The sequence below is a fragment of the Mrakia frigida genome (assembly GCF_051309035.1).
Source record: "Mrakia frigida strain ATCC 22029 unplaced genomic scaffold BDY24scaffold_29, whole genome shotgun sequence".
NCBI lineage: Eukaryota > Fungi > Basidiomycota > Tremellomycetes > Cystofilobasidiales > Mrakiaceae > Mrakia > Mrakia frigida.
The window spans coordinates 372,983-394,027 of NW_027481252.1; the positions used below are offsets into that span (position 1 = coordinate 372,983).

Below are 21,045 nucleotides of genomic sequence, written 5' to 3' on the forward strand. Positions count from 1 at the left end.
AGGTGAAACGAGTCTGTAACGAAAATCGAGCCGCAGCGAAACCCGCAAATCAACGATCTTCAAGCAAATATAAGGCAGGTGGGAGGGTGGGATAAGGCAAATAAGGCAAGTGGGATAGGGCAGGATAAGGCAAATTGGGAGGGAAAGAGGGAAAGGTGAGGTTGAGGCCAGCTCTTCCTTCTCGTTGGTGTTTCTCCCTTCAATGCGCATTTTTTCCACGTTCTCTACCTTCTTCCGCCCACTCGAGCTTCCAAAGAGATCATAGAGGAGAGCAAACTTTGTGAAAAATCAAAGGCAGACTACGGATCTCGTCTTTGGTTGGGTCGTTTGAAAGCTCCAAGGTGTCGTCTCTCCTCCCAACGCCCTCGACCTTTAGATGGAAGCTTCACCTTCGTTCCCATCCATAGATCCCTCTTACCCTCGCACCCACTACGAACAACAACAAGGTCAACTCCCTTACCCTTCAACTCAGCCAGAAGCCATCCCACCACCTCCCTTCCCTAAAGCCAACGGAGGAAACGAAGACGCGCTCCTTCCTCCTCCCTCCCTCCCCAAACCCTCCCTCAAGTTCAAGCTCGTCCGACCTCCTCCTTCCCTCAACCCTCCAGCCAACGCTTCCCAAGCTCAAAGCCCCTCCTCTTCTTCCTCCTCTACCCAACGATCGGACGACGAAGAATCAGAAGCAGACGATCCAGCAGAACAAGAAGACCCGCATCCACCACCTCCCTTTCCTACCGCCCAAATGACTTCTTCGACGCGACGAGACTCGGGCAGATCCAGCCGAGGGAAGGAGTCTGGAAGCGAGTTCGAGGGAGAGGAAAGTTTGCCAGAATCAGAGTACGATTCAGCAGAAGAAGAGGAAGGTAAGCAAGAGAATCCCTTCCCTCCTTCCTTCCCTTCCGTGCCCTTCCCATCCCCGTCCCTCCCTCCGTTTCGACCTCGACTTTTTCCATCTCGGATCGACCAACAGGAGGTTGGACGGATGTTTGGTCGACAGGAACGAACGAAAGCTCACCTTTTTTTTTTTCTCCGCTTTCTTCCTTCCTTTTTTCGTCCCATCCAGCTCCGATCGGGAAGAAGAAGGTTCCAACGACATCCAAGGCTAAGAAGGAAAAGTCTATGTACTACGAAGGAGATTCGGACGAATCTGGGAGCGAGGAAGAGTATCGAGAGAGGAAGAACGACGACGCCAGGAAGTGAGTTTCCCTCCCCCCTCCCTTTCCCTTTTTCTTGGTCATCTCGTTGTAAATCTACCTTCGACCTCACTCCCTCGAATCGAATTCTTTCACAAGCTGATTATCTATCTCTTTCCATTCTATCTTTCCTTTCTACAGCATGCGAAAGTTCGTCGAGGACGACGACGAAGAGGAAGAGGACGAGGACGGCAGACCGATCCCGCCTCGAAAGAAATTTCCTCCTCGGAAAACTCCCTCAGAACCACCAGTCGCTTCCTCCTCTCGACCGTCTCGAGCAGCCTCCAAAGGAAAAGGAAGAGCTCAGCCAGCCGCTCTCTCCAACGGCATTCGACGAAGCTCAAGATCAGCTGGGATTCCTCCCGAGTTCGACACCAACGTCCCTGCTGGAGGATCGGTCGTTGGAACGTCAGTCGGAGGAGACTTCGACGATGGAGCTGCTGCTTTCTTGGAGCCGAGTTTGAACGGTGGATCGGAGGCTGGTTCGGTGGCGCCAGTCAAGGCCGAGATCTCGTACAAGGAGGTTGAGGAGGACGACGGCGAGGACGAGGATGAAGGTTCGTTCTTCGAAGCTCTCTCTCTTTCTTCGATTTCGAGAGCTCGCACTCAAGCTGACTCTATCCTGCTCTTCGTTTCCAACAGACGAGCACCCAGTCCAAAGGGGAGGACGAAGACTCACTCGACAATCCACCGTCTCTCAATCCTCCGCTCAACCGACGGGTCGAACGACTCGAAACTCGACGCGACACGTTCAGATCGCCACCGAAGTCGAGGAATCCGACGAAGCTACTGGTCCTAGGAAGCTTCGAGAGAGGAAGTCGAGACCCAACTACGTCCTCCAACCTCCTCAGGAGATCGTTCAGGACGCGAGAAAGGGGAAAGGAGGAGCTTCGGGAGGTAGATCTGGAGGAGGATACAACAAGATCCCTTGGAACAGCAGTGGGAAGGAGCTGAGTAGACATTTGGGACTTCCTGGCCCTGGTGGAGATGATTCGGTGAGTTTGCTTGCTTCTTTGCTTCGTCGTTTCGAACTCGACGCGGAGCTTTCTGCGTCTCCTGCGAGTTTATGCTCACCTTCTCGCTTCGGTTTGTTTTGGAACGTAGGACGACGACTTCAACAACACTCCTCGGAAAGCTGCGCCTGCTCCCAACATGTTCGGACCTTCGATCGGAGGCGCTGGAGGAGGATTCCTCGGTGCACCTCCTCCCTTGCCTCTCGACAGCGGACCCAGCAACCTCGGAAAGGTTGGAGATTCTGGTTCGTCCTCTCTTCTATCGAAGCATTCATCTCTTTACTCTTCACCGTTCTGACCATATTCTTCCATCTATCTTACAGCTCTCTCGGACGCTGATCCCCTCGGAGTCAACACCAAGGTCACCTTCGATTCCGTTGGAGGTCTCGATCAGCGTGAATTCTTCGTTCCTGCCTCTACTTCTTCGACCTCGTCGTCGATCACGTACTGACGCGCTTTCTTTTCTCTCTCCAGACATCCAACAACTCAAGGAGATGGTCTCCCTCCCTCTTCTCTACCCTGAGCTCTTCCTTCGATTCAAGGTCACTCCTCCTCGAGGTGTTCTCTTCCACGGACCACCTGGAACGGGAAAGACGCTCGTTGCTAGAGCTCTCGCCGCTAGTTGCAGTACCGGTGGAACCAAGATATGTGAGTCTTTCTCCTCTCCTTCTGAGAACGAACCGAAGGTGTTGCTGATCCGATCCCTCTTTGCGTTCCTTCGACAGCGTTCTTCATGAGGAAGGGAGCCGATTGTTTGAGCAAGTGGGTCGGAGAGGCCGAGCGTCAGCTGAGGTTGTTGTTCGAGGAAGCTAGAGCTTGTCAGCCTAGTATTATCTTCTTCGATGAGATCGATGGTGAGCTCGAATCACCTTGCTCTCGACGCGTCGTCGCTGACCTTCTCGTTCTCCTTGCTCTTCGTTATCAGGTCTCGCTCCCGTCCGAAGCAGTAAACAAGATCAGATCCATGCTTCGATCGTCTCGACTCTTCTCGCTCTCATGGATGGAATGGACGGTCGAGGTTGGTCTCTTCTCTCCCTCGACCTCTTCCCTTTCTCTTCGATGAAGCTCACTCGTTCCTTTCCTCGATCTCCCTCTCCCGCAGGTCAAGTGATCGTTATCGGAGCCACCAACAGACCCGACGCCGTCGACCCAGCTCTTCGTCGACCTGGACGATTCGACCGAGAGTTCTACTTCCCTCTCCCCAACAAAACCGCTCGTCGAAAGATCCTCGACATCCACACCGGAGGATGGGAGCCTGCTCTCGGGGATGAGTTCCTTGATAACCTCGCTGGAATCACTAAAGGTTACGGAGGTGCTGATTTGAGGGTGAGTCGTTCTTCCTTCCACTCTTCGGTTCGAACACGTCGACTCAACACTGATCCCTCTGCTTCGTTTGATCATCAGGCTCTCTGTACCGAGGCTTCGTTGAACGCTATCCAGCGAAGATACCCTCAGATCTACAAGACGAACGATCGACTTCTTCTGGAGCCCGAGTCTATCAGCGTTCAGGCGAAGGACTTCATGATCTCCGTCAAGAGTGAGCTTCCCTTTCCTCCTCCGTTCTCTTCCGCGAGTTCACGCTGACCCTCGTCTCTTCTTCTTTTCTCACGCAGACCTCATCCCTTCCTCCGCAAGAGCCACTGCTTCCGCTGCTGCTCCTCTCCCCACCCAACTCGTTCCTCTTCTCGCCGACTCTCTCTCCCTCGCCACCAAGGCCATCGACAAGGCTCTTCCTCCCGTCAAGAAGAGGAACGTTCTCGAGGAGGCTGAATGGGAGACGGATGATCCCAACGAGGGAAGTTTCGAGAAGGAGATGATGCTTCAGAGTAAGTGCACCTCCAGCTTATAACGACCTCGACCTCGACGCGTCCTGACTTTCCTCGTCTTCTCTTCCTTCCCAGGTCTCGAATCTCTTCGAGTCTACCGACCGAGAATTCTCATCTACGGAGAGCCTGGATCTGGACAGAGCTACATCGGAGCCGCCGTTCTTCACCACCTCGAAGGGTTCCACGTCCAAAGCCTCGACATCGGAACGTTGATGGGAGATTCGACTCGAGTGAGTCTTCGCTTTCGTCTGTTCTTCGAACTTTCGTCTCCTTAGTCGCTGATCTGTTTTCTTCTTCTTCCTTCCAGTCCATCGAAGCTGCCATCGTTCAACTCTTCGTCGAAGCCAAGCGCCACAAGCCCTCGGTTCTCTACATCCCTTCCCTCTCGCAGTGGGCGAACACGATGACCGAGATGGCTCGTTCGACGGTCAAGGCTCTTCTCGACAGTCTCGCTCCCTCGGATCCAGTCATGCTTCTCGCCGTCGTCGATGGAAACCTCGACAGTCTTCCCAGGGACGTCAAGGCTTGGTTCGGATACTCGAAGGAGAACAGGGTTGCGTTGAAGTCCTCGTCGCAGGTGAGGCTCTTCTTCCTCCTATCCTCCCAACAAACCTCGAAGCTGACATCCTTCTCTCTCTTTCTCCTTCGATCCCAACAGGAACAACGAGCTTCCTTCTTCGCCGAACTCGTCAAGAACGTCTCGAAACCTCCGAACGAGTTCCCTGACGCCGTTCCCAAGAGACGACGAGTTCTCGAGGTTCTTCCCATCGCTCCTCCTCTTCCTCCTCGCGGTCCCAGTGCTACCGAGTTGGCCGCTCAGCTCGAGAACGACGCCAGACTCAGGGAACACGTCAAGTGGAGACTCGGACCTGTTCTGACCGAGCTCAAGAGGAAATACAAGCGGTTCATGAAGCCCGTTCAGGTGAGCTCCCTCTCTTTCGAACTCGTCCGTACTCGATTGTTCCAGAACTGACTCTCTTCTTCGTTCTGCTTCGCTTCGACGTCTTCCAGGAGGACTTCGACAACTACAACCAGTCCGTCGACGACATCCAAGCCATCGAACTTCAAGCTGCCTCCACGGCCGCTCAAGAAAAAGGAGTCATCGATCTCGACACCGATCCCAACGCCGCTGGTCCTTCGAACCACAACGGAGTCAACGGACACGTCGTCGACGGAGAGGGAGGAGAGCAGGAACAAGCCGTCGCCATCTTCCAACGACCTCGACGACCTCACGACATCGATCTCGAGAAGATGCACTCCAAGCTCTACTACGATCGCTACCTCACCGCCGAACAGTTCCTCGAGGACCTCAACAAGATCGTCGAGAACGCCGAGCTGGACTACAACGACACCGAACGACTCTGGAAGGCGAAGCAGATGGTCAACCAAGCCAGTCTCCTCGTCGACGCCGCCTGCGACGCTCAGTTCCGACTCGACTGTCAACGGATGGCTCAACGGGAGGCGGATCGGGAGAAGGAGAAGGTTGCTGCTTCGAAGGGGAAGGGGAAGGAGAAGGAGGTGGTCGCAGATCCCAAGTCAATCAGGCACAGCACGAGAGGGAGCGGGAAGGGTCCGGAGTTCGTCGCCACCGATCCTGTTGCGTTGGAGAGGTTGTTGAAGAGGCAGAGGGAAGGGTCGATGACGAGAACCAACTCGGGCAATTCAGTAACAAGAGGATCCGAGGACGTCGACATGGAGCTTCCTCCTCTCAAGCGACCTCGAGCAGACGAGCTCGACGCGTCCTCCTTCCCCGTCGCTGGGCCCTCAGGAACTTCAGGAGCAGCAGCCACTACGAACGGAGACGTCGAAATGGAGGACGGAACGTCTCATCAGCCACTCCCTCATCATCATCCTCTCGCTGCTCCCTTCCTCACCTCGCACGAAATCGCTCCCGTCTTCCCGACTACCGAACCCCTCGTCGAGCCGTCCTCCTCTTCGTCCGTTGTCGTCCTCGTCCCTTCAAGCTCTCGACCAGGATCCCCAGTCGTCGAAGTCCCTACCCTCCCAGGAACTCCCATCGCCTACCAATCTATCCTCCCAGCTTCATCCCTCTTCCAAGGATCTCCCTCCTCCGTCTCCTCCGACTCAACCCTCACCACCGCCCTCGCCGCTCTCCCCTCCGCTCTCATCCCCAATCCTCCTCACGTCGAACCCGAACCCGTCGTCGTCGAACCGGAGGTCCCACCTCCACCCCCACCCACTTTCGTTCTTCCCTCGGAAGCGTTCGAGAGTCTCACGGACTTGCTCGCGGCGAGGACGAACAAGCTCAACGTCGAGCAGTTGGAGCAGATTCGGGCGATGCTGTTGGATTGTGTCTGGAGGAAGAGAGCCGACTGGGATAGGGAGGAGATGATCAGTGAGATGGGAGAGATTGTGGAGGAGTTTGTAGGTGAGGTGGAAGCGGATATGGATGGAGAGTGGGCGGATTAGAGGAACGAGCGACGTCGGTTTCTTTTTCTCTCTCTAGTTTGTGGCCTTGGCTCTCTCTCTTGCTATCCAGCTCTCGTCGTTGTCTAGTGTTATGTTTTCTCTTTCTCGTTTCCCGCCTATATGATCCTCATTTCGTGTTTGTACAGACCGCTTACGCTCTCAAAGGAAAGGCAAAAGAGGATAGAAGGGCATGCGATCGTTCTCTCACTCGCCCGCACAAGTTCCCATCGGCCGCCCAGCTCCCCATTCCTCTTCGCTCATCAAAGCCCAGCCACTCCCTCTCGGAGGAGCATTTTCTAAGGACTTCATTCTAGGCCCACTCGAGGGTTCCTGCTGGTGAGGATACGAAGGCGGAGACGAGGGAGAGGAAGGCGCAGGGTTCAACTGAACGAGGCCAAGTAGGGAAGACAGTCAGTGAGCGAAAGAGGCAAAGAAGGAAAGGAAGATCTGAGACGAACCAGCTTCGAAAGCTGAGCTAGACGAAGCTCCATCTCGTCGAGACCAGTGTCTGGCTCGACCGCGTCGTCGAGAGGAGTCACGTCCATCGGAACCTGTGATGAGGGAGAAAGATCAGCCAATTGCTCTGGAGCCATGAGAATCAGGATGAAAGAGTTCTGACGTGATCAGGATCCACAACGCTCAGAACGGGTCGAAGACGAGCTTCGAAAGCAGGATGCCGCGACGCGACGACTTGGAGGAGTTGAACGGCTCTGCGAGATCGAATATCGAAGACGGATCAGCTCCATCATCTTCTCTGACGGCCTTCGCATCTTTGAGCTCACCTCGTGTTGTCCCAGACACCCTTGATAGCCTTCGAAATCAGCTCTTCTCTCTCCTCTCCTCCCTCGACCAGCAGCTCATCGAACACCCAAACCAGCCAGCTCGAAAGTGTTTCGGCCGCACTGTCGCTTTGAGGAGTGATCTCTGAGTCCTGAGATACGATGACGGAGAGGATGGTGTTTGCGAGCGTGCTTGGCAGAGAGGGGTGGGCTTTGGAGAGGGACTTGAGGATTGGAGAGTAGAGAGAGAGGAGAGGAGGCGGTGGGTGAGGGGACGAGGCGGTGAAGATTGAGCGTTTCCTGCGAGACCCGACAGAAAGTGGTTAGCCCTAGTTCCAGAGAGCTCGAAGACTTGTTTCCATAGAGAGAACATGCTCACTTCTTCGACACCGGCACGAGCACACCCAACTCCTCGTCGCCTCCCACCAAAACTCCTACGAAAGCTCTCACACCGTCCCCTGTAGACCCCGTAGCCCTCTCCGCTGTATCCAACCACCCTGATAGATCCTTCTTGACTGCTCGCAAACTGAGCGACGGTAAGGAGTGATCCTTGGTGAGGGATTTGGACAGGAGCTTGTAGGATTTGAGGAGAGGAGGGAGGAGGGAGAGGTGACCTTGGAAGGAGGAAGAGGAGGTTGGGTCGGATGTCTGAGGGTGCAGGAGGCTCGATGTAGATTGAGGGTTGAGAGTTGGGAGGAAGAAGGCGAGGTGAAGATAGTTGAGCGCCTGAGGGGGGAAGGAAAGGAAGGAGGAGTTGGTGAGCTTCGATTCTTTGAGCTGAGCTCAAACCAGAACAGCTGAACTGACCTCCTCAGCTCCCTCTCTGAGAACCTCTACGCTAGGAAGACCCTCGTGCGTTCCCGCATGTCTGAGCTCGACCAACCATCCTGGGATTCCGAGTTCTGCTGCGATCATAGCGATTGGACGAGCGAACTGTCCCGTTTGAAGAGGGTCGACGAGCGAGTTGACGAACCGGACGAGAGAGAGGGAAAGGGAAAGTCGAGTTGCGTGAGGATCCGTAGGTGAAGAAGAAGCTTCTAACAAGAGCGAGGAGAGGAGGTTGAGAGTGGCGGAGAGAGCGACTGGGTGGGAGGAAGGATGGGCGTAGAGCCAAGTTTTGAGCTCAAAGAAGGAAGGGAGAGGGAGAGAGGGAAGAGAGTCAGCTCGACAACTCCTTCTATGCTTCACAAAGCTATGCTTCACAAAGATCTTTCGAGTGCTCGGGTGAGAGACGAGTAAAATGTGCTCACTCGTTTAACTGCTCGTTTCCGAGCTTCGAAGTCGTTGCTGTCGTTGAAGATCCAACTCGAGACTTGGGCGAGCTCGTCTCGATTCTTCCAAGGAACCTTGCGAGGAAGCTGCATTCTCGGATCCTAGTCGAGAGTGTAGATTGTGGCGGAGAGTTGCGAAGGGAAGCGACGGAGAAGTCTTTGATGAGTTTCTCAAGTTCGAGGAGGTGAGGGTTGAGGACAAGAGAAGAGGAGGGAAGGAAACCAAAGAAGTTTCGAGCTCACCTCCTCCCTGCCCTTCTTTTGGTTCCCGACTCTCACTGCAGCTAACACTCCTTCTTTGGACGCGCACTAGAGTACGGTGAGTTGTTATGATGCTCGAGTCTTCTCCTTTGATACACTTCTGACTCGGTTCTGGATTTCGGAGACGAAGACGTCGGCGAGTCGAACGTCGACAAGGTCCTCTTTTTCTCGCCTCTCAAGCTGACAGTTTTTGGCATCTCTCCTCTCCCGTTTCTCATCTTACAGGACAGCGCGTCTCAGACCGTACAGTAGGGAAACGGCGGGAGCGGAGCTCAAGAAACGGAAGATGGACGTCGGAAACGGCGACGAGCTCTCAGATTCGAGTGAGCTTTCTTCCTGCCCTTTTGAACGAGTCGGATCTCCCGCCGACAGATCAGAACTAACTCTCTCCTTTGATATCGTTTACAGATCTATCTCACGGAGAGCTCGACGCGGGATCCCAACCACGACGCTTGACCTTGGACGAGACGCGTCGGACCCGCTCTTTCGTCTGCTTTGTCTCTTTTTGCTTAGCACGATATTAGTTATCGCCAGACTTTGTCTCGAATGACATGCTCTGATCTACTTGAATATTTTTCAAGACTAGCCTCTTCGAACAAGAGCCCACATTCCTCGTCGAAGATCATCGATCCGCCCTGCTTTCTTCCCTCCGACCAGATTCGGTTACCGAATGAAAGCTACTCCAGCCTAGAAGTCTCGTATCCAAAAACCTGATAATCCTAGTGACGACGCCGACGGGAAGGTTGCGAGCTAGGCATGTTGAGAGAACGAGACGAAGAGACGCGACCGGCGATGAGGCTGAGGGAAGAAAGAGAGGAATGGCGACGTTTAGCCTTCCGAAGCCTGTGCTCTGTTTAGGAAGCGAAGATGAGAGATGAGACTCACAAATCAGAGGCAATAAAAGTCGAGCTCCCAACCTAGTACTCGCTTTCGTCGTCTTCCCCGCCGTTGAGCTCGTCCAAGAAGACTGGAACCAATTCAACAAACAAATCAGCTATCCTACCTCTTTCTACCTCTCCCCATCGTAAATTCAAACTCACCCCCAATCTCCTCCAACTGATCCTGACTTCGCTGATTCGCCTCCCTGAGCCCAAGCGAACTCCCCGCGCAACCCTCGTCCATCCTCCTCTCCAACTCCCTCGCCTGCTCTACCTCCAACGCCTCAACCTTCTCACTCCATCTCGCCAGCTCCAGCTCCAGCTCGTGCTGCGCTCCTAAACCCCTCGGACGCAACAAGCCCCTCATGGACTGTCGGCACTCAACGAACGACTGTACGGCAGCGAAACAGTGTCCGAGGAGGTTCCCTTCTGGGTCGAGGTTCGGGACTTCGGAGGCGGGAATGGGAGGGAGGATGAGGAGGACATTGTAGTAGCATTGGAGAGCCCAGGAACGGATTGGGGCTGGGAGAGAAGGGGAAGAAGAGAGGGAAAGAAGGGTGAAATGAGCTCGTTGCGTTGCTTCTTCCCTTCTCCCTTTTGCTTCGATCAAGAGCCCTTTTTGCGACCGGGCAGAATACTCACGAGTATGGAATTCAGTACTGATTCTCTCCCAGAACGCTCCTGGACGCAGCAACCTGACGAGAGTTGGCGCGATGAAGGAACTGAAAACGAACTCCTTCGTTTCAGGGCTTGGAGTCCATACAAACTCGAGTTCGAGGTCGGTTCGTTTGGGCTGAGGTGAGGGTGCCGCTTGTGCGATGCTCTCTAGAAGGCTCGGGCTTAGATCGGTGACAACGGACAGCCGTTTGACGTTCTTGAGGGAGAGGGAGGAGGAGAGACGAGGGAGGAACTGGACGAGAGGGTCGGTCTTGTCGAGCGTCTGTTGAGATGGAAAGGTCATTAGCTTGGGCTTGTTGGATGAAGCAGACGATCGACGTAAAGATAGAACTCACGATCTTCTGTAGGACTCGAACGAGGTCGTCTTGATGGGCGATCTGGACGTGCTGGTTGAGACGAGGGCCAGCCGCAGACAGGGTCCCGAGAGAGACAAGGCACCACGCTCGGAGGGTGGAGTTGGAGTCGGAGGATTCTTGGATGATGAGGTTGATGAGCTCGACAGGTATGATCTTGGAGAGAGAGAAAGGTTGAAGATCCATGACGAAAGGCAGGGGGTAGCGTTGACGTTAAGAGGGAAGGAACGATTGAGGTGAGCTCGGTTCATTCTCCCTTGGAAACGAGAGTTTTGACCGTTTGCCTCCGAGAAAATCTACATAAGGTCAGAGTGAGAAACTCAGATAAGTAGCATCTTATGTACCGTGGAGACCTTCGTTTCGGCATAAATCTGCAAAGACGCCGTTGGCAAGGAAGGGGATGGAGGGAGGAGGGAGGGGTTTCGATGAGCTCGTTCCCTGAATCCCTTCCACCTCTCACCCTCTCTTCCTCGGACTTCTCGCAGCACACATCTCTCCGGCCCTCGTCTAGGATAGGAGAGCAAGGACTCGAGCTTCTTTTCTCCTAGATCATCTCCCTTCTCAGCCGTTGTGAGTCTCTCGAGTCCACCCTTCCCTCTCGAGACGCGTCCCTTCCTTCGCCTCGCTTCGCTGAGCTCATTTCCGTCCTTCACCTTCCCTTTATCAGCTACATACACCTCTTCAGGTCAGCATCCATCTACGGTCTTTCTATCATCGAGAATCCTCACTGAGATCCTTCTTCCTTCCGTCGACTCCAGCTTCTTCCTTCCACGGCCACTCCACCTCTCGACCTTCCTTCTCCTCGAGCTGGCCTCCTCCCTCCGCCCCTTCCCTCTTCCAGCATGTCCTCCTCCAAAGGTTCATTTTCCAAAGGTCCTTCCGAGACGAAATCCAAGCCAGGAGTTGGGAGTCGAAAAGCTCATCACGCTATGGAGCAGCAATCCATCAGCAACTTCCTCGTCAGACCCTCCCCCACTCCTGAGGGCAGCTCGTCAAATCGAGGGACGAGGGATCGATCGTCTTTCGGTGGTGGAAGTACGAGCAGCAGTAGCAAAGGGAGATCCGTAGCCCCCTCTGCCGGACCTGGTGGGAAGAAGAGCGTCGTCTCAGCCGTGCAGGAGAGGGATCGAGGAGGAGGAGGAAGAAGCTCGTCGTCGTCGCCGTCGCTCTCCGTTTCGAAAGGACCCTCCTCCCTCGCCTCAGGTTCCAAAGATCCTCCTTCGTCGGACGGGAAGAGGAAGAGGGAAGCTGGATCTGCTGGTTCGGACGTAAAGGGGAAGGGAAAGGCTCGGGAGATCATCGAGCTGGACGATTCGGACGACGAGAAGGTCAAGAAGGAGGAGCACGACGCATCGGACCTCGAGGAAATCTACGAGCCTCCTCTCAAGAAGAGGCAGAGACTCTCGGATCTCCCTCTCCCTACCTCGAGGCAGGCTTCTACCTCCAGGCATCGCTCATCCTCCTCTCCAATCGATCCCTCCCCCCCACGACTCGCAACCATCCTCGCTCTTCCTCCCGAGAAGACGTCTCATCAACGACCGAAATTCAACCCACCACCACCGCCACCACACGATCCATCATCCTCACCACCCCGAGATCCCAGTCCTCCTCGCTACCGTCACAACCCTCGCTCGTCTCCTCCTCAGCTCAGCGCTTCCCTCGCTCCTTTCCTCCCCGCCCACCATCCCTCTCCCATCGATCTCTACAACCCTACCTCGACACAGGAGCTCGCCGAAGCCAACCAACTCACCGGGCTCAAGGACAGCGAGGCCGACGACCTCAAGTACTACCGACGAGCTCGATTCGACCACGAGTCCGACGCCGACTTTGCGGAGAGGAAGGACAAGTTGAAGTTCCTCGAGGAGAAGCTCGCCTTGAAGAGCGTAGGCAATTCGATGAGACCCGTAGCCAGGGAGGGAATGATCATGGGAGGGTTGAGGGACATGGAGGTGCAGAGACGAGCCGCAGCCGCCGAGAGGGAGAGAGACAGGAAGGAGAAGCAGAGGAGGGAGGAGCTGAGGCAGGAGAGGGAACGAGAGCGGGAGGTCAAGAAGCTGAGGAGATTGGAGGCCGAGTCGGATCGCCAGGACGCTTCGCCGTTCGTACCTTCACTCCCCGGACCCTCGAGACGAGTTCAAGAGGACAACGAGGCTCCCACCTCGACTCCAACGATCTCCTCGTCGCGTCGACTTCCCTCCTCCCGACCTCGACACAACCCTCCTCCTTTCGCCTTAGCATCTACTCCTCTCCAACAACGAGATCAACTATCTTCTCCTCCTCAGCCTCCACCATCTCGACTACGACCAGCACCGCCTTCTCCAATCTTGGACGACGCCTTCTCCCTCACCGAATCCCAGTTCCCGCCTCTCGCCGATCCCCCTCCTCAACCAGCACTCGAATCACCTTCTCCCTCACCTTCACCACCTCCATCTATCTCCACCCGACCCTTTCAGCAACGTCTCCCTCCTCCTCCAGCTCCTCCTCGCCTTCAGCCTCAGCACCCTCCCTCAGACGACGTTGGAGATTCGCAGTGGTCCGCCGTCGACTACTACAATCCGGATCCGCCTCGAAACCCCTTCGTCGACCATCCACTGCCTCTCTCGGATTTCCTCCCCGTCAACCCAACCATCGCAGGGATGGATATCCCTGATCCGGAGGAGTACGAGACTCAGTTCGGACAGGACGGGATTTCAGAGAGCCAGTACGGAGCGGAGTCGGCGCCTGGATGGAGTGCGTTCGAAGCCGTGCACGTTCATCGACCAGGGAGGATCTTCGAGGAGGACCCGAGCCGTAGCATCGAAGAAGGAAGCAAGGTCGGGGAGACGACGTCGAAGGAGGCCGCGTCGAACCATCGTGGAGCAACGGGGAACTCAACTCAGCAGGACTCGTCTCAAACTCAGCCTTCCTCCTCGCAAAGTCAAATCGAATCAGCCCTTCATCAGCCTCCGTCCCCGGACGTCTCTGGATCGAGGATCCTCGTCGAAGCAACTCCCTCGCCTACCTCAGCCCGATCCTCTTCTCCTCCACGAAACCGTCCTCTCCCTCCTCGTACCTCAGCCACCATACTCCGACCTCCTCTTCAACCCAGACAAATCACCTTCCTCCATCACAAAGAATCCTCGTCTTCGTCCCAGGATCCGTCCAGCGGAGAGTCCATCGCCTTCCTTGAGCGTTCGCCAGGCTCGATCCCCGTTCGAGACTTCACCGTTGCGAAGGACGATAGTTCTTCAGGACCTGGATCGGCGAGTATCGAAGAGCTTGAAGAGCAGGAGATGACTCCGAAGGGGAAGGAGGCGAGAAGGATGATGCTGGAAGAGCTCGAAGGGGAAGGGTTCGAGGTGCGTGCTCGAGTCTCCATCCCCTCCTCATGGTTCTCATTGAGCTGACCCCCGACCGTTCTCCCACTCGTAACAGCAACCGGAAGTGCGTGCAGAGGTAACTCCTACCAGCAGGAAACTGGCAGAGTTGCTCAACGGGTCGCACAAGGTGCCTCGAGTGAGTCGAATCGATCGTTTTTCGAGCTTGAACGCGTTCTGATCAGCTTTCTTTCCTTCCTCCCTTCCCACAGGTCGGTTCTCGTCCTCTCGATCCACGATCTCCCGTTCAATCCAAAACAGGCTCTCAAGCTCTCATGGGTCCTCCAGCACCCCGATCTCCTACCTCTCCTCGCGACGTTCCAACGACGAACAACACCTCTCCTCTCAAAGGATCTCCTCTTCGACCTCCCTCCCTCCAGTCTCCCTTCCGAGCAGGATTCTATCATCAGCAGCCCAAGGATCAGCCTCAGGAGGAGGAAGACGACGACGAGATCGTCCCAGAAACCCAATCCGAGTCTCCAGCAGCCCGTCCCTTCGTCGACCTCAAAACCCTCAAGTCGAAGCGACCTCCACCCTTTAGACCCGTCCTATCGCCCGTCGTCGCTTCAGGAACCATCGCTTCAAGCTCGAAACCAAGGAGATCGGGAGTTTCAGGCTTCTCCGGATCCGGATTCGCTGGAGTCTACCAAAACGACAACGAAACGGACGACTCTCCCTCCACTTCGACATCCGCTTCGACGGACGCTCCGCCGAAGCCTCCTTCTTCCAGACCCGCGTCCGCCGCTCTCACTACCACGAAACTCGAGGAGTTCGGATTCTCTCGAAAGGTGCAACGGAGACCTCTGGATCGAGGAGCACGATCGGAGGACGAGGACGTCTCCGCCAGCGACGACGACGAAGGAGGAGGAGGAGGAACAGTAGCGTCTAACAGCACTGGAAGGGCAGACACGAAGGGAAAGGGAAAGGGGAAGGAGAAGGAGAAGTCAAGCCCGTTCGAAGTCGGAGGGAAGGTCCTCAAACGAGTCCCAAGTCCACCTCCTCTCTCGGCCGTCAAACCAGCTCCTCTTCGACGTCGAAACGCCGCTCAACCTCCCATTTCGTACTCTCCTCAACTTCTCGACAGCCAGTTCTCCTTCCCTCCCGAGGAGGCTCTCCCATCGGGCTCGAATCCCTGCGTCGTCGAGGATCAACAGGACGACGCGTCGGACACCGAATCCCACGTCTCCTCCTCCCAGACTCAGCTCCTCGCCTTCCTCCCCAAACGACGAGCCGATCAAGACGATCATCAAGAGGCAGGACTTTCGAACTCGTCCTCGCTGAGACGTCGTCGCGTCGGAGGAGACGTCCATGCTCGTCGAGCGCTTCGAATGGATGAGGACGACGACGACGACGAACGCGTCCCTTCCTCTCAGGCCGACGATGTCGCAGGTCCCTCCTCTTCCTTACGCCGAAATGGATTCATCGAGGAGAAGGAAGACCTAGGCTACGAGACGGACGAATCGGAGATCATTCCGGCCTCGGACGCGTCTCCTTCACCTCTCAGCTTCAGGTTCGTTCGATCCCTACTCCCTTTCCTCCCAGCGACCCAACCTGACCTCTTTACTCCTCCTTTTTGCCCCGATACAGAGCCGTCAAGATCAGGGAAGCCGCTCGACGACAATTGCGAGCACCGTCTCCTCCTTCGGACGACGACGAGGAAGACGAGGAAGAGGACGCAGATCGAACCGTCGTCCAAGCCGACATTCCTTCCGCTCTCCCCACTCAAGCCGATTCCTCCTCGTCGTCTTCTTCGTCCTCGGGACTCGGCGTTGGAACTTTGATGGCTGAGAGGCTCGGAAAATTGCAGGATATCTTATCGAGTAGCCTTAGTGAACTAGAATCCAGCTCGTCTTCGTAGTTTCTTTCCCTCTCTGCTTTTCTTTCTTAGCTTTTTTAACGACACGATGCGAGACCGTTTTGTGATGGACGAGAAAGAGATGATAGAATAACATAAACGTGTTTGAATGTTGTGTAATCAAGAGAGCGAGAGAGAGAGAGACGAAAGCGAGAGTGTGTGACGTGTACGAATGAGAGGAGAGATAAAAATGCCCGGAGACCAATAGGAGAGAAGTAAAGTAAGGGAAAGGAAACGGCAGAAACACAGAGAGGCAGGACCCGAGACCCGAAAGAGAAGATGCGACCCAGAACGAAAAAAGAAGAGACGAAAGACCAGAGAACCTGCGAGGTCAACCGAAGAAAGAGAGCGAAAAAAACGATAAGACCAAGAAAGTTGAAGAGAACGAAGCGAAGCTGGGGAAGGGTAGTCTAAAGAGAGAAATGGTACGGGCGGAAGAGAGGGGTATCGAAGGAGAAGAAAGAAGAAGAAACGAACGAAGACGCGACGAGAATACAGATACCCCCTCCTACACCGAGGACCAACAACCACCCTCCCCCACGCCATCAACCTGACCCTGAGGGCTCAGGTGAGGCTGATCCTACTCCGACGGGTGACCGAGCGACGGGAGTGGAATCTGGATCCTCGTCGTCCTTGATCTCGAAGGTCGGTGGAGGCTTGATCGTTTTAGAGGACGAGTTGGAGTCGTGGCGTTTCTCGTCGAACACTGCTGGGGTATGGGCAGCCGTAGGAGTGTGTTCGTTCGAAAGTCGAGAGGGAGAGTCAGTTGGTTCGGGGTTGGGCCAGACGGGAGCAGGGTTCTCTCCGACCTGAAGGGAACGAGAAGAGTCGGGCAAGATCAGCTCGAGTCTCGAAGGAAAGACGAGAAGGATCTGGAACTCACGGGAGTGGTCACAAACTGAAGCGAAGCGATCGACTGAGTGCTCGAAGTAGCTCGTCTCCTTCCTCCAAGAACGATCGGGTACCCAAGCTTGTCCCTCATCGTCTCCTGCCTCTGCTCCTCCGCCGCTCGTTCGAGATGCTGCTGAAGAGCTTCCGACCCGCTGACGGGTACGTTGGCGAGCGTGGAAGCCGGTACTGCCTCGTCGTTGATCGGGGAAGGCGGTCGATCGGGAAGGACTTCTTGATCGGGCATCATTCCAGGAGGAGCGAGAGGGACGTCCGGTTTCGAAGGAGAGCTCGGAGAGTCGAGCGGGCTCTTCTCTCCGTCGGGGAGTGCGTGAGGTGTAGGCTGCTGGATAGTGATATCCGGCCCGGTTTGCGTCTCCGAAGGTGGTAGAGGGCTGGGAGGAGTGGCGGTGGAATCCGAGGAAGGGACGAGAGGAGGGGAGGTCGCTGGTTTGGGAGAGGTTCGTCCGGGTCCTCGATCGATCTTGAGGCGACTTCGAAGAGCTCGAGCCTGCATGTCTGCTCCAACTCCGAATCCTTTGGCAGCGTCCGAAACCTCAGCCTTGGGATCCGCTCCTCTCCATCGTCTCCACCCGTCGAAGTCGATCAATGCCTGTAAGAAGAGAACGAACGAAGGTGAGTCACTTGTCAACACAAGAGGAAGGCCTCGTCTGAGACGAAAGAAGAGATGAAGACTCACCTGCATCGATCCCCATTCAACAATCTTCTTCTCGAGCCACTTGAGCGATACTGGCTTAGTGAGGAAATCGTTGCACCCAGCAGCGAGAGCCGAGACTCGATCGCTCTGCAGCGAGGAAGCCGTGAGAGCGACGATAATGACCGACGACCTGAACGGCGACGTTGGGATGGCCTCGACCGAAGGGGAAGGAGTTCGAACGAACTCGGAGGTAGGAGTGGAAGGGAAGACTCCGATGTTGTGGTGTTTTTCGAGTTTCCGGATCTCCCGAGTCGCTTCGATTCCGTCCATCACTGGGAGTTGGATATCCATCTGGGGGAAAGGAAGCCGAAAAAGGAGAGAGAGTCAGTTCCAGTCGTCGCAGCGAAGAACAAGGGACGAGGCGAGAAAGAGAGAGACGAGACGAACCAAGATGAGATGGAATCCACCGGTCTTCCACATCTCGACCGCCTCCAGTCCGTTGTTGGCGACTCCGAACTTGATTTTCTTCTTCTTCATGAACGTCGAGAGAATCGTTTGATTGATAGGGTTATCTGCGAGGGAAAGAACGGAGTCGACGATCAGTTTCGCGTCGAAGCGAACGACGCGTCGAGAGGAGAGAAGGGCAAAACTCACCCTCAACGATCAAGACGTTAATCGGAGGAACGATCATCCCGTCGTCCTTGGCCTTCTTCTTCAACTTGTCACTTCCAGACTTCTTCGACGACTTCTTCACCGTCGGAGGAGGAGGGGTAGGAGCGATCTCCTCCTCTCCGAGGATGGGTTCCTCCGGTTTCGAATCCGGTCTCTGTGGGGACATGAGGGGAGGCGACTTGAGAGATGCCGACGATCCTTCCCTCGGAGAGTGGACTCGGGGAGTCGACGAGGGTTCTTCTCCTCCTCCGGAAGGCGATCTCGTTCTGGCTCCGCTTCCGCTTCCCGTCGACGACCGATGAGCGAGAACTCCTGGAGGAGCTGATCCGCTGGAACTCGTCTTTGAACGACTCAGCCTGACCGACGTGGCTGATCCTGACTCGACTCGATCCAGAGGAGCTGCTGATTTGCTGTGCGAGCTCGTCTTGCTCTCCTGACTCGGTGTCCGACGAAGACTTCCTCTCGAACTCGACGAAGGGACCGTTCCTCGCTTCTCCTCGGAATCGTAGTCGGCTGATCCTGATCCTCGACCATGGCGAAGAGATCCTTCTCGTCGTGGGCTGAGTGGGCTTCCTGGGGTTCCGACGGGGAGCTCGCTGGATGACTTCGATCCTCGAGGAGGGAGACCGGCGGGAGGAGATCCTGATGACTTGATGACGGAGTCGATGCTCGAGACGAAGGTAGCGATGGGAGGTCGAGCTGGTCCACTCGTTCGTCTCCGTTCCGCGGCTTCCTTGTCGAGCTTGACCGACGAACGACGAGAGTTGGGCGTCCGAGGGGGAGGGTCGAAGAACATGCCCATCGGCATCCCGTCGGGACTCTGGATGAGCATTCCTGATCGAGCGGACTGCCCGAACTTGTTGGCTGTATCGGCGAGGAAGTCGATGGGATTCGAGACGTCTGGGGAAGGGATGGCGACGTGAAGACTGCCTCCGTTGTCGAGAGCTCCGACGACGGGAGGTCTTGAAAGGGGACCGCTCGTGCTCGTCGACATGCTCCCTGCCGAGGCGATTCTCGAGGCTGGTAAACGAGATCCTTCGTCGTTGTCGTCCTTGGGCGAGGAGGACGTGGGGAGAGGAGGAGTAGGGAAGTAGGAGAATGCTGAGCCGTAGTTGCCAGAGGGAGAGAGAGGGGAGGTGGCGATGGGAGTGAAGTATGGGTCGACGACTGGACGATGAACGGCTGTGTGAAGAGCGGTGAGGAATCGACGAGGTCCGACGGGTTTGGGGATGACCATGACTTCGGGGAGGGAGTTTGCTGAGCCTGGAGTGAGGATGCTCTGGATCGCGTCTCGGACGGCGTTGTAGTTGGCGAGACTGGTGAAGTGGATAATGATGACTCCTCTTCGAGCGTTCTGAGGAGGAGGGATAGGGAGGAGTTGCCGAATTTGAGGAGAAGAGCGAGCTCGACTGGCCATCGAAGGTCGTTTCGTCGAACGAGGTCGAAGGGAGAGGGAGGGAGAGGACTGCATTCGAAGTTGAGTGAGTCGTCGTCGAAGGACGAGAACGTCGTCGTCTGTTGGAAGAGCGAGGAAGAGAAATGATCAGCTTCGTGATTGCCTCGAAGATCTGGAGGAAAAGAAAGAAGAGAGAGACTCGCCGATGATAATGAAGCTGGCGTCCCGATCCACTCCTCCTCCCACCGCGTCCGTCGTGTTCATCCCAGCCAATCCCAACCCACTCCCAGAGATCGTGTTCCCTCTCGCCAAAGGACTCGTCACCATCTCGAAAGGCTGAGGCATCCCACTCAACGACGAGGGACCATTCGGCAAGCTCAATCCGTTGCTTCCTCCTCCTCCGTTCGCAGGACTCGATCCTCCCGAACTGCTTCCTCCGTAGCCTGAATCTCCTCTCATTCCGTTCCCATGACCTCCGGACGACGAAGGAAGATCTTCTCCGACGAGATCCTCCTCCTCTTCCTCCTCCGTCTCCGTCGAGATGTGCCTCATGTCCATTCCCCAGGCGGTGAGGTAGCTCGTGAGATGTTTGGCGAACACGCTCGTCTCACTGGCGTGGAAGGCGACCTTCTTCCCTCGAAGCGTCTCGGCGAAGATCTGGAGTTCGGCGAGGGTAGGTTCTCGAGCGAGTTTGAGGGAGGGGAACGGTTGACGGAGGGCGAGCTCTTCTTCTGGGAGGTTGGCTGGTTCGACGAGAGGCGATCCTCGATCCAGGAGGAGAGCGAGCTCGAACCGACGACGGACGGAGGTGACGGATCGTTCAAGTCGAAGGGCTCCTGAGACGTGCTTGACGAGCTTGGTGGTGAGAGGAGAGGAGAGATTGGGAAGGTCGGGAAGGGGATGGAGAGGTTCGCCTTCGACTTCGTCTCCCGCTTGACTCGACATCGGCGTGAAGCCTGGGAAACCTCCTCGATCCCCTCCCTTTTCCGTCATGGGTGTCCGAGCTGGTGCATCTGCCGTTGCAATGTTGTGGATGATTTCGAACGTGCAGAGGAGAGGTCCTGGATCGTGAGACGCGTCGGTTGGGGAGTCGGAGATGGTGGAGAGAGTTCGATTCCGTTGGCTGAGGTCGTCGATGGAGAGTGGGAGAGGGAGGAGTCGAGAGGAGGGCGATTGAGGAGCGACGTGAAGACCGATCTCGATCGCATCTCCAGGTTGAGCGGTGAGGAGGATTTGACGAACGACCTGAGAAGGAAAAGGAAGGGAAAGAGAGAACTCGAGTCAGCTTCACCTTCCTTCCTTCCATCCTCCACCTTCCCACGAATCCCTCGACTGTGGACTGATCTTACTCACATGAGAAAGAACATAACACACCCCACCCTCATCCGCCTTCACACTGAAATGCTTCATCCCTACATCCCCATGGAAGAGCACCAAATCCACTCCTGCCTGAGCCGTCAACCCTCCCAACAGATCTCCCACCGACTGCACCATCTCTCCAATGTCGAAGTCCTGCAGCATCGACGACGGCTCGCTTG

At 55.8% G+C, this 21,045-nt stretch overlaps 5 protein-coding genes across 5 annotated transcripts; 2 read left to right on the top strand and 3 right to left on the bottom strand.

The window, feature by feature from the left end:
- The first annotated feature begins 77 nt into the window (after nucleotides 1-77).
- BDY24DRAFT_398331 (uncharacterized protein) lies at nucleotides 78-6,605 on the top strand. The gene is made up of 16 exons (XM_076641675.1): nucleotides 78-863; nucleotides 1,064-1,196; nucleotides 1,335-1,750; nucleotides 1,836-2,188; nucleotides 2,298-2,451; nucleotides 2,530-2,601; nucleotides 2,681-2,854; nucleotides 2,932-3,060; nucleotides 3,132-3,224; nucleotides 3,309-3,532; nucleotides 3,611-3,743; nucleotides 3,820-4,032; nucleotides 4,108-4,262; nucleotides 4,340-4,609; nucleotides 4,691-4,954; nucleotides 5,044-6,605. Exons 1-16 carry the CDS (start codon nucleotides 377-379, stop codon nucleotides 6,460-6,462), a joined length of 4,689 nt encoding a protein of 1,562 aa, XP_076494168.1. The 5' UTR covers nucleotides 78-376; the 3' UTR covers nucleotides 6,463-6,605.
- Nucleotides 6,606-6,990: 385 nt separating this feature from the next.
- LAS1 (rRNA-processing protein LAS1) lies at nucleotides 6,991-8,703 on the bottom strand. Its single transcript, XM_076641676.1, has 5 exons — nucleotides 8,492-8,703; nucleotides 8,049-8,363; nucleotides 7,621-7,967; nucleotides 7,245-7,541; nucleotides 6,991-7,172 (listed from the first exon to the last, which is right to left on the bottom strand). Exons 1-5 carry the CDS (start codon nucleotides 8,603-8,605, stop codon nucleotides 7,061-7,063), a joined length of 1,185 nt encoding a protein of 394 aa, XP_076494169.1. The 5' UTR covers nucleotides 8,606-8,703; the 3' UTR covers nucleotides 6,991-7,060.
- A 683-nt stretch (nucleotides 8,704-9,386) lies between these two features.
- On the bottom strand, nucleotides 9,387-10,973 carry BDY24DRAFT_398340 (uncharacterized protein). Its single transcript, XM_076641677.1, has 5 exons — nucleotides 10,665-10,973; nucleotides 10,294-10,591; nucleotides 9,814-10,173; nucleotides 9,659-9,740; nucleotides 9,387-9,571 (listed from the first exon to the last, which is right to left on the bottom strand). The coding sequence occupies exons 1-4, from the start codon at nucleotides 10,866-10,868 to the stop codon at nucleotides 9,691-9,693; spliced, it is 912 nt and encodes a 303-aa protein (XP_076494170.1). The 5' UTR covers nucleotides 10,869-10,973; the 3' UTR covers nucleotides 9,387-9,571; nucleotides 9,659-9,690.
- Nucleotides 10,974-11,135: 162 nt separating this feature from the next.
- BDY24DRAFT_398344 (uncharacterized protein) lies at nucleotides 11,136-15,957 on the top strand. Its single transcript, XM_076641678.1, has 5 exons — nucleotides 11,136-11,367; nucleotides 11,441-14,020; nucleotides 14,097-14,177; nucleotides 14,251-15,548; nucleotides 15,626-15,957. Exons 2-5 carry the CDS (start codon nucleotides 11,525-11,527, stop codon nucleotides 15,894-15,896), a joined length of 4,146 nt encoding a protein of 1,381 aa, XP_076494171.1. The 5' UTR covers nucleotides 11,136-11,367; nucleotides 11,441-11,524; the 3' UTR covers nucleotides 15,897-15,957.
- Nucleotides 15,954-21,028, bottom strand: BDY24DRAFT_436180 (uncharacterized protein; the record flags this gene model as incomplete). The annotated part of the gene is made up of 7 exons (XM_076644211.1): nucleotides 15,954-16,702; nucleotides 16,777-17,394; nucleotides 17,482-17,790; nucleotides 17,887-18,011; nucleotides 18,094-19,626; nucleotides 19,792-20,752; nucleotides 20,861-21,028. The coding sequence occupies 7 exons, from the start codon at nucleotides 21,026-21,028 to the stop codon at nucleotides 16,439-16,441; spliced, it is 3,978 nt and encodes a 1,325-aa protein (XP_076494172.1). The 3' UTR covers nucleotides 15,954-16,438.
- Nucleotides 21,029-21,045: the final 17 nt, after the last annotated feature.

Bases quoted from the DNA above. Each gene is read 5' to 3' on its own strand.
- BDY24DRAFT_398331 (XM_076641675.1), top strand. From the start codon at position 377: ATGGAAGCTTCACCTTCGTTCCCATCCATAGATCCCTCTTACCCTCGC. The intron at 864-1,063 runs GTAAGCAAGAGA...CGTCCCATCCAG, and splicing joins TTCAGCAGAAGAAGAGGAAG to CTCCGATCGGGAAGAAGAAG. The intron at 2,602-2,680 runs GTGAATTCTTCG...TTCTCTCTCCAG, and splicing joins CGTTGGAGGTCTCGATCAGC to ACATCCAACAACTCAAGGAG.
- LAS1 (XM_076641676.1), bottom strand. From the start codon at position 8,605: ATGCAGCTTCCTCGCAAGGTTCCTTGGAAGAATCGAGACGAGCTCGCC. The intron at 7,968-8,048 runs GTCAGTTCAGCT...TTCCCCCCTCAG, and splicing joins TCAGAGAGGGAGCTGAGGAG to GCGCTCAACTATCTTCACCT. The intron at 7,542-7,620 runs GTGAGCATGTTC...CGGGTCTCGCAG, and splicing joins CTCGTGCCGGTGTCGAAGAA to GAAACGCTCAATCTTCACCG.
- BDY24DRAFT_398340 (XM_076641677.1), bottom strand. From the start codon at position 10,868: ATGGATCTTCAACCTTTCTCTCTCTCCAAGATCATACCTGTCGAGCTC. The intron at 10,592-10,664 runs GTGAGTTCTATC...CCATCTCAACAG, and splicing joins TTCGAGTCCTACAGAAGATC to ACGCTCGACAAGACCGACCC. The intron at 9,741-9,813 runs GTGAGTTTGAAT...AATTGGTTCCAG, and splicing joins TCAGTTGGAGGAGATTGGGG to TCTTCTTGGACGAGCTCAAC.
- BDY24DRAFT_398344 (XM_076641678.1), top strand. From the start codon at position 11,525: ATGTCCTCCTCCAAAGGTTCATTTTCCAAAGGTCCTTCCGAGACGAAA. The intron at 14,021-14,096 runs GTGCGTGCTCGA...CACTCGTAACAG, and splicing joins TCGAAGGGGAAGGGTTCGAG to CAACCGGAAGTGCGTGCAGA. The intron at 14,178-14,250 runs GTGAGTCGAATC...CCCTTCCCACAG, and splicing joins GGTCGCACAAGGTGCCTCGA to GTCGGTTCTCGTCCTCTCGA.